A 9,973-nucleotide genomic window follows, 5' to 3' on the forward strand; every position below is an offset into this window, starting at 1 on the left:
CCGGGAAGTGCAGCCGATTAAAGGCAAGCCCAGCCGTGGGAAAGCGGCGTCTGGTGGGCAGTGATGGACAGGGAGGCTGCTGGGAGATGCAGTGTTCTCTCTAACAGATCCTCCATGCAGCACCGAGGGCATGAGCTCAGGACACACATGGCACTGAGGGACACCGGCGCGGCCCCACCAAATCCCGTTAGGTAAGCCCGGGTTAGCGATTCCACGCTGCGAGACACTGGCTAGCAGATCCGTCACGTTCCCTCTACATCAAAGGAAGCCCAGCGCTGCAGCCCCTCCTCATCCTCCTCATCCTCCTCATCCTCACCATGAGGATCCAAAAATATAAAAACTGAAATGGAGACGTAGATCTGAGTCCTCATCATGAGAAAATAAAATCATCTTCAGACATCCTGAGCTGCATCTCTACCAACATTTCAGAACTAAGCAGCTGTTTTTACTGTTTCTGTCTCGTCAAATGTGAGTTTTCAGAAACAAATCTGGATTTCCAGATCTCAGTTCTTTAGGAAATATATTCAAACTTACACTGGAGCATGAAAAGTGAACTGCAAAAATACAAAATGTTATCAAGTATTTCTGGCTTAGTTTCTAGTGAAAATATCTTAGTACACTTAAAATAAGACAAAACAAACTTACAGATAGCTTGTAGTCAATTATTCCTTAATATTGCTGAAACAGTTCTAGTCCCATTGGCAGATTATTTAATTTCTAACAAGATATTTTCCCCACATTTTAAGTGAAATAATCAGCCAATGGAGTAGGTACTTTTCATCCGTTTTAAGAAATTATTCCCTTAAAAAAAGCTCCTGTATTTGCTGAAATGTTACTTGTAAGTGAACTCGACTTCTTCCACACATTAAACTGGAAAAACAAAACCCTCCAAACGTGACATCAAAAAATTCAGCAGAACACAAAAGTTTCAACCTTATCTGAAACCGCTGAGAAAAACACAACGTTGCTACACGTCACAGAAGAAATTTAACAGGGTTTCTGCAGGTTACACCAACTCAAATTTAAGACTACATTTAAGACCTGTATCTCCACAGAAATGTACGAATATCGTCCAACCATCTTAGACGCAAAAAAAGCCAGCTAGCTGTAGCAAGGTTATGTTAGCAGCTTGTCACCAGTAGCCTCACGCGTAAATGGACTGAACTTAAATAGCGATTTTCCAAACTGTCTCAAGTCACAAAACGCATCGAAAATTCCTCTGTGCGACTCAAACGTTTGCCGGACTGAAAAGTCCAGCAAGAAATAAAAAAAAACTTTGAATATGCAAGATTAAATACTGCCAAGACAACATTTAAGACCTGTGATTAACACGTTTAAGACCAACTTACTTTTTAAAGATGTTTTAAGGCCTTAATTATTGATACATGAATTAAAGATTTCTTAAGAATGCATGGACATCCTGTTAAAAATGCTTATCTAAGATGAAAGTTTTTTCTGGTGTTTTTTGTGCTGAAACATCAAAGAATCCCTGGAGTCAGGTTGAAAAATTCAACCTCAGCTTCACATCTGCATTTACACAACAGCTACTGAAATATCGCAGCATTACCCCATAAGACATTATTTAATCTCTTCATGAGTGCAAACGCTCAGTATGCACTGATGAAGATTCACTCGATACACCATGCAGTGTTCATGAAGTTGAAACAAACCTCGTCCGAATGTTAAGCAGTTTTTTTTACAGCTTTGATCTTAAGACACATAAACTATTCAGAACTTCACAAAATGCTGCAGAACCAAAAACACAAACTTTCAATACACCAGCAAGACAAAGACAAGCAGAAGAGCAGCTACACTATCTAGGTTTCATTAAACCTAAACAGTATAAGGCAACAGTGCTGCCAACTGCGCCACTGTGCAAGATTAAGATTCAGTAAAATCAAAATAGTGAAGCAGTTAAAAGCTATAGAACATGCTAACTCTAGCGTGCTAAATAAAGCATTAAATTCATTCTTTTGTGAGTTTCCACAAACAGAATTAATGTTTAACAAACCAAAAGATGTTTTAAACAATCTTTAGGGAATCTAAAATAATTTAGATTTGACCAGAGAACTATGAATGCCACAGTTTATTTCTTTCTACATGTTGTTCTTTCTTTATGCTAATTTAGCTAAATAAAAATCATGCTAGCTGAAGCTTTAGAGCTGCTTTGAGACACAGATTTAGTTTAAATAGGAAGATCTGTGTTAATTTCTTGTTGCGAGATCTACTTTCATCCCTACATCAGTTGCCACTTCCATCTAAGGAATCAAATCGGATACATATCCGATAGCTTTCAAAGCGTTTGCAGTCTGGACGGTCATTTTGCATCATTGATGCATCAGAAGAACCAAGACACAGTAAAACAGTAAAATTATGAAATCAATTTGTGTCAGTGGTTCCTGCCACATATCCAAACAAACGTCTCTACAGACGTTGCAGCCAATGCGCTTTCATTTTATTAGTTAACGTCATCATGTTGTAACCTTCTGACAAACCTGTCGCCTCCACTTTACAGCGGCGGCCATTATTACTGGCGTAAACAGAGCGTTGCTGTGTGACATCAACCTTCTTCTTCTACATGTGCGACTCACATTTAATTCGTAGTGGAAACAACCATTAAAAAACCCAAACAAAAGAAAATCGAATTCGAAGGTGTGTGAACTTAGCCTGAAATGTGTTTTTCTTTACAAGCACCACCAGTTGTTCAAACTGTGTCATGACAAGTCTCAGCAACATTTATCCAAAATCTTTTATTTTTGGGAATCTCTTTCTGTCTGAGTAACTGTCCACATGTTTTGGCGTAAAGTCTGAGCTTCTGTAGCGGCGTCTGCTCATTAAGCTGGGAGTCCCCAAAATCTGCTGACAATCAGCAAACGCTACCCTCTGTTCGCAGACTGGACTCCGGCATGTGCAGGAATGTCATGGTCAATGGAAATCAATCTAAACTGCTGGGACGGGGGGCGAGGATGGAAGAGAATGAAAGGGAGAATGTGGCTTTGATCTGGGTGAAAACTGATCCCAGGCCTGCAGATACTGAGGCTGCGGTGGCCGGCAGCAGAGCAGGCGAGCTGACATCAGTGAGAAACTCGGGATTCTTCCACTTGTTATTGGATTGGCGAAAGAAACGCGTAGAAAATGACTTCTGTTTTATTGGAGACAGGGGGAGGGAGGCTAACCACAGGAAAAGAAAAGGTTTTAGAAGTTTGGGCAGGAGGTTTGCCTCCGAACTGCCTGGTTTTACACATCTGCACTGAGGGGTAATTTCCTCTAACACACTCAGCTGGTCTCCATACTGAGGTTTATGAGCTTCTCGGTGCCACAGATTAACACAAACCAGCAGAAATCTCAACATCAGAACAGAATTTCCAGAAGCAAACAGGAAAGCGCTCAAATTAATCCAATTTTCTCCAAACTGCCACACTTTCTTTTTACTCCCGCAACTATTTCAAAGGGTGAACGACGCAATTTTAACATCATCCCATGATAAAGTTGCGTGTGAAAGAAGATCCTTTACACTCAGCATGTGGCCTCTACCCCCCGACAATCACATCTGCTTCCCAAAGAACACAGACTCTCACAACAACGCCGAGGCAACTTTCCGGCGCTCCAACCAACTCCCAGGAAATACACAACAAGAAGCGGCCTTGTTGTTCTTCCTAACCAGGTGGGAGCACTTCCTGCGTCAGCGCCCTGCAGGATGCACCAATGGCGACTGGACGGAGAGCAGAAGCTTTCCTGCAAAAATGCAAAACCTGACCAAGTATTTATGTCTGGTTTCTAATATCTCAGTACACTTGAGATGAAGTGAAACTGACTTACAAGTGATTTTGCAGTGAGATAACGGAGCCAATATTTCCTTAATACTGATGAAAAAGTTTTAGTTCCACTGTCAGATAAATTCACTTACAACATTTTTCACGTGTTGTAACTGAAATAATCTGCCAGTGGAATTAGTACCTTTTAAAATCAATACTAAACAAATTATTGACTTAAACCAAGCTCCTATTTCTTGGTGAAATGTTCCTTTTAAGTTTGTTTAGTCTTGTACTTCCTTGCTTCAGTCCAGCTGATTTCAATTAATGACTGATTAACGGGCGTTTGTTGAACTGGAATCAGTTCTTGAGGACCAGGGTTGGGAAACACTGAACTAGACCAACACTGAACAGTACCTGGTAAGATTTTGTGTTTTTGCAGTGCAAGACTAACAGGACCAAACTCACTATTCCCTTTTTCCTTTTTACACTGCAAAAACACAAAATCTTACCAAGTAGTTTTGATCTAGTTTCTAGTGCGAATGTCTTAGTTCACTTGAAATAAGACAAAATAACTTTAAAGTAACTTTTCAGTAAGAAACATGAGCTCATTTTAGGCCTTTAATGTTGATTTTAAAAAGCTCTAGTTCCACTAATTACACAGATTATTACTGAAAAGTTACTTCTAAGTTAGTTTCCAAGTGTACTAAGATATTTGCACTATAACCTAAACAAAATTACTTCTAAAGATTTTATGTTTTTGAAGTAAGAAAGGAGCAGCTAGCCTGAATTTGTCAAAAGTTTATCTATGTGGCGCTTTTAACAAAGAAAGTTTGAAACTGAACTGAAGTTCTGGACAAGGACACATAAAAAATACCAAATCAGAGCAGAAGAAAATGATGAAAAGAAAATAAAACTAAAACATCCCAACAGAAAAGTTACAGCGTCAGACCTGAACTGAATGCCAACGAATCAAAATGAGTTTTAAGAATGAAAGAAAAGAGCAACAGCAGAGAAAAAGTCAATCTCTTTTTCTCTTAAATCAAGTCTGAGGGACATTTAAGGCAGCTGATAAACATTTAGTTTAATAACCACTGATAAACAGATTTCTGAACGGAGCTGAAACTCTCGGGTTTATCCGGGTCGAGCAGAAAAAGTTCCCGCACATTCAGACGTTTGGTTTCCCAAACTGAAGATAAGCGATCTGGAAGAGCTCCTGGTTCCTGAGACCAGCGAACTCTTTAGATACGAATCACGCTTCTTATTTTGAGTGGAAAAAACTCCGAACCAGATAGGAAAAAAAAAATCAAAGGCGCTTTGTAGATAAGAACAGGTTTAAATGTGGTTCATCTGACAGGTTGCAGCCCAGCTTGGTGTTCCTCAGGGCCGGTCTGTGTCTGCGTCCTGCGCTAGCAGGCTAACTGGCAACAACATGGAGGTCAACTACAGGAAAAATACAGAAAATAAATGCATCGTCTAATTAAAGTAAACCCATGGTATAAAATAGACACTGTAGATTTTTTAGATTATTTTTCTTTATCTATAGTAAGACAAAGTCTCATCGATCAGACACGATTTAACTCAAACTGTTGGTAAATTTTAAAATTTATTCCTCATTTACAGATCAATACATGATTTTATCCTCTGTAATCAATCATTTCTGATATTTTTTTAACAAAATAAACAACTAAATATGAAGCGCCGTCGAGCTTCTTCTCCATTTTTACCCCAAACTTCCTGTTTTCACTCCTTCATTTCCTGATTAAATGATCGTTTCCCGATTTAAAATCAAAGATTAGAATCTCAGAAGCTCTAAAAGTTTTTATTTACTAATCAGGAAAAAATTATTACATACAAATTTCTAATGATTTGTCTTTGATAGAAAGTAGAACCACATTTATCCAGACTTCAACTGAAAAACCGAAATCAGCGTTTACTTAATTTATTAAATTTGGCTAAAAATAGCAAACATTTTGAAAGAAAGTGACATAAATCCTGTTTTATTCAATCAAGCCCAAAAAAGTAAAATACTGGGTGATTTTTTTGTTCATATAACAAACGTAAGATATTTTTTAAGTTTGAATGCTTTTTCTACAAAAAGCATTGGACTACTTCATTTACTTGATTTTATTTTTATTTTCTTGGTACTTTTGACTCCACAATTTTGTCCCAAAATCGTTTGGACGCCTCTGGTTCAGGTGAAAGTTTAGATTCCAGTTTTAAAAATGTGTGAAACTAAAACGTCTGAGCTGCTCAACCTTGTCGATATTTAAAACAACAGCTGCAGAATTACATCAAAAGCAAAAAATAATCATTGATGGAAGACAAACCAAACGTGGCTCTCATTAATGGCACCGATTGCCGGTGTGATCTACCGATTCCGATTTTAGCTGATACCAGTCTGTTTTTGTCAGAAAAATTGCTAAATATAGCAACAAAGTTGCTACGTTTGCATCTTTTTCTGTTTTTCAGACCTTTACGGAAAAAGATAAAATTGGTTTGTCATGTTAAAGATCGACCAATTTCCCAAAAATTACGGAAATCTGAGCCGATTTATTGGAGCAGGGCTGGTTTTCAAGCATTTAGATGGAAAACCTGCTACATTTCAGTGAAAACACATCCATTCAGACGAGTTTCAGAGTCATGAAACAGTCTGCTTGGTTTTTTCTGCAGGTTCAGGTTCAGTTTCGTGGCCCAGAACCGGGCCGGTACTCACCGTTCTGGCCATGGGTGGCGACAGCGAGCCGTTGTTCATGTAGGAGTCGTTGTTCATGTTGCCCATCATGATGTAGCCCGGGTAGGCCGGGTACGGGTGGCCTTTACTGTACATGTCCTGGTGTTTTCCTGGTCCAAACACACACAGCAGAACCAGAGGCAGCGTTACTTTCTGTTTCCGCAAACAAAGCCGCTCTGAAGTTCACCTGGTGATCGTATCGCTTTCTGTGGCTTTAACCCCTCGGCCCGGCGCCGCCGCGGCCTTTTGTTCCTCCTTTCTGCCCCTCGTCAAAGAGAGGAGGGCGCCATTATGTGGCACAACAATGGAGCCCCTCTGAGCCAATTAGCACCAATTAGGAGAACATACAGGCTGTGTCAAAGCAGGAGACGCCCCAACAGCGCCTCTGACCCGAGAGGGGGGGGTCAGGGAGGCGTGGGGGGGCAGAAGCCGACGGCAACATGGCTGACGTGAAGAAGGAGGCCAGTGTTTGGTTTTGAAGGAGGAGGAACAAAAAGGAGGCACGCTCCGACTATGACCTGCAGGCATGGGGTCAGACTGCCGTGAGTCCCAAAGGAGGGGGGGGGGGGGGGAGGGGGGGTCAATGAGTCCCTGGGGGGGTAATGAGTTCCTGGGGGGGGCAACGTGTTGCCTGTGACATCACAAATCCCTGCAGCTGACGCCCCACTCCCCAGGTGAAAACGCTTCACCTCCTTTTCCTGTTTTGTTTTTTTCTGAGCTTTTCCTGCAGGCGCCCTCGTCGCCATGGTTACAAAGTCACGGCAACGTGTCCGGACTAGCAGAAGAAAAAAAACACTAAACCTTACCAAGGCTTTGTGCCAAGATATCTACAAAATTAGAAAATTAGAAAAGTGCAAATATCTTCTAACACTTGAAATAAAAGGAAAAGTAACTTAGAAGAAACTTTTCAGGTTGTTTTACTTCCTTAATGTTGATGAATTATGAAATAATCTGCACTTTTTCACCAACATTAAGGAATTATTGACTTAAACAAACTGAAAAGTTACTTTTAAGTTAATTTAAAGCGTACAAAAACATTTCAGTCAGAAACTAGACTAAAGTTACTTGGTAAGATTTTGTGTTTTTGCAGTGCAGGACTAAAACAAGCATTTCTGCTGGAGTCGCCTCTGATTTGGTTAGTAAAACTGAACGTTTGTCTTTTCCAGGAGAAAGCAGCTGCGCGTCTCTTACCGTCGTCAGGGTGCTCTCTGTGTTTTTCATGGTACGAATCTGGACCTATTTGGGACTGTCTAGCTGCCTGGAAGAGAAAACAGAAAGAAATCAGTTAAATTCTCTCACACACACACACACACACACACGTTACCCTGGCTGCGTAGGGGAGATGGAGCAGTCCTCATCAAAGCTTCAGAGGAAACACTTAATTAAGCTTCGTGTCCTTAAGCAGCTTACAAATTAACTTATTTCCGATACTACTGGTCCGCTCTCTCACAGTTCAAACCCTGAAAACGTTCGATAAAATTTAAAAATATTAATGCATCTGATGCTCTTCCAAACCAATCATCTGATTTTTTAAAACATTCAAATAAGGAATAATAATCTTAATAATGGTTTCTCTGAGGAGAGGGAATGACTTCAGGGTGATTCAGGTTCAACCTCATTAACATTCAGCCTCCGTCTGACGTTTCTGCAGGACGTTTAGTGACCAGCTTCATGCCAAAAACATACAAATTAAAGAAAATCCTCCAAATTCAGCTGCAAAGACTCAGAAAAGATGCCTGATGTTTCATTTGAAATGTTAACATGTAACATAAGAGACACTTTAAATCAAATGTAACAAATTTATACAAGTATTTCTTCTCCTGATCACATCTTGGATTATTTTGACCGGATCAATGCAGGAAATCATAAAATCCAACAGGAATTATCAGGAATATGATAAATATCATGCAGGATGAAGAAGTGTTTGACTCACAAGGCCCCAAAATATATCATCCTACATAAACACAGATTATAATCTGTGTTTGTGTTCAGATTTGCTTCAGTCTGGATTAAGCTCAGAGGTGTTGAAGGTTTCTGCAGGAGTATCAGCAGATTTTTAAATCCAGATTTTAGGAGCATCTTTAAAGTTCCTGCAGGTCAAATTTAAACGGTTCAATCAGGAGAGACTCAGCTGATACAAAATCTGTAGAAGTGGAAACTGGAACCCAGATTAAGTCCAAATGAAGCAGTTTGAGGGGTTTTAAACCCAGATTAGGAGTGAATGGGGTAGTTTGAGGATTTTTTCCCAATCCAGATTGTGGGTAAATGAAGCAGGTTTAGGGGTTTTTAACCCAGATTATGGGTGAACTGGGCAGTTTGATGGTTTTAAACCCATATTGGAGTTAAATTGCGCAGTTTAGGGGGTGGGAGGGGTTAAACCCAGATTGGGAGTAAATTAAGCAGTTTGGGGGATTTTAACCCAGACTATGGGTGACCGGGGCAGTTTGGGGGCAGCAGAGCGGACTCACGTCGTGGCTGTTGCTGTTGGGGCTGATCTCGGACTCGTTGACCAGGGAGGACTTGATGTCCGCCAGGTCTCCTTCCTCCTCCGAGTGGCTGAGCTCGGCGAAGATCTGCTCCTTGTGCGGGTCGCCCTCGTCCTTGAACGGGATCATCTCATCCGTGGCGCAGAGCTCCGGGTCTCCGCCGCCGCCCGACAGCTGAGGCATGGTGCGGGGTTTGCGTGCTTGCTCCGCGGCTGCGGGGTTTCAGATTAACTCCCACCGAGATCCGAGCGCAACCGAGCGGGCAGGAAGGAACCGCAGCGCAGCCGGTGGGTTTTCAGAGAAGCAACAGGAGGAGCGGAGCCGCAGGTTTTTTCCTTTTTTTCCTCAAAACTATTTAAAAAAAAGCTGAAATCTCAGAGCCAGATTAGACAGATCAGAATCCGGAGCTGGGATTAAAGAAGTCATGAGGAGAAATAATAATCAGTTTTTGTCTAAATTCATCCTGAAACGAGTCAACAAATACTAATTAAAAAAAAAGTGTTTTTATAAAAGTAAAAATACGTCCCTGCGTGATCCGGTGGAGATAAATGAAAACACGGTGATGGGAGGCAGCTTTAACGGGAATGAGCTGCCCGCAAATAAATCCTCAAAGCTGCTCAGATGAGGACAGACAAAAGCAAAAAATAAAAAATAAAAAGTCCTGAAACAATCAAATAAAAAAAGCAGAAAGACAAGAGAGGAAGAGCCGCCGTGGACCGACTTCCCGCCGCTCCCGCAGAGCTTCAGTGTAATGATAGCAGTGTGTGTGTGTGTTGATAATGTAGCTGCGCTCCCTCTTCTTCCTCCTCCTCCTCCTCCTTTTCTCTCCCCCTCCAGTCACTGGGAGGAAGGAGAGATGAAAGGGAAGCCGAGGCTCTGATTGACAGAGAGAGAGAGAGATTTAACTCCCAGCAAATGGAGGGACAAGGAGGAGAAGCAGAGCCACTTCCCTTCAAACTGACGGAAAAGTCCCCAAAACAACCAAAAGATTGTTCCTTTAA

The 9,973-nt window shown here is 41.2% G+C and overlaps 1 protein-coding gene across 4 annotated transcripts in view; it reads right to left on the reverse strand.

Moving 5' to 3' along the window:
* The window catches only part of lef1 (lymphoid enhancer-binding factor 1), a 64,735-nt gene extending 54,992 nt beyond the window's left edge, over positions 1-9,743 (reverse strand). For 2 of the 4 annotated variants that reach the window (XM_028017204.1, XM_028017203.1), the window contains exons 1-3: positions 8,955-9,743; positions 7,678-7,744; positions 6,469-6,596 (exon numbers count right to left, since the gene is read on the reverse strand). In XM_028017204.1, coding sequence (XP_027873005.1) covers positions 6,469-6,596; positions 7,678-7,744; positions 8,955-9,155 — 396 coding nt within the window. In that variant the 5' untranslated portion in view covers positions 9,156-9,743. The remainder of the gene's footprint in view (positions 1-6,468; positions 6,597-7,677; positions 7,745-8,954) is intronic. The other 2 variants (XM_028017207.1, XM_028017206.1) reach the window with 1 other exon arrangement.
* Positions 9,744-9,973: the final 230 nt, after the last annotated feature.

This window comes from Xiphophorus couchianus, chromosome 5 (genome assembly GCF_001444195.1).
Source record: "Xiphophorus couchianus chromosome 5, X_couchianus-1.0, whole genome shotgun sequence".
Taxonomy (NCBI): domain Eukaryota; kingdom Metazoa; phylum Chordata; class Actinopteri; order Cyprinodontiformes; family Poeciliidae; genus Xiphophorus; species Xiphophorus couchianus.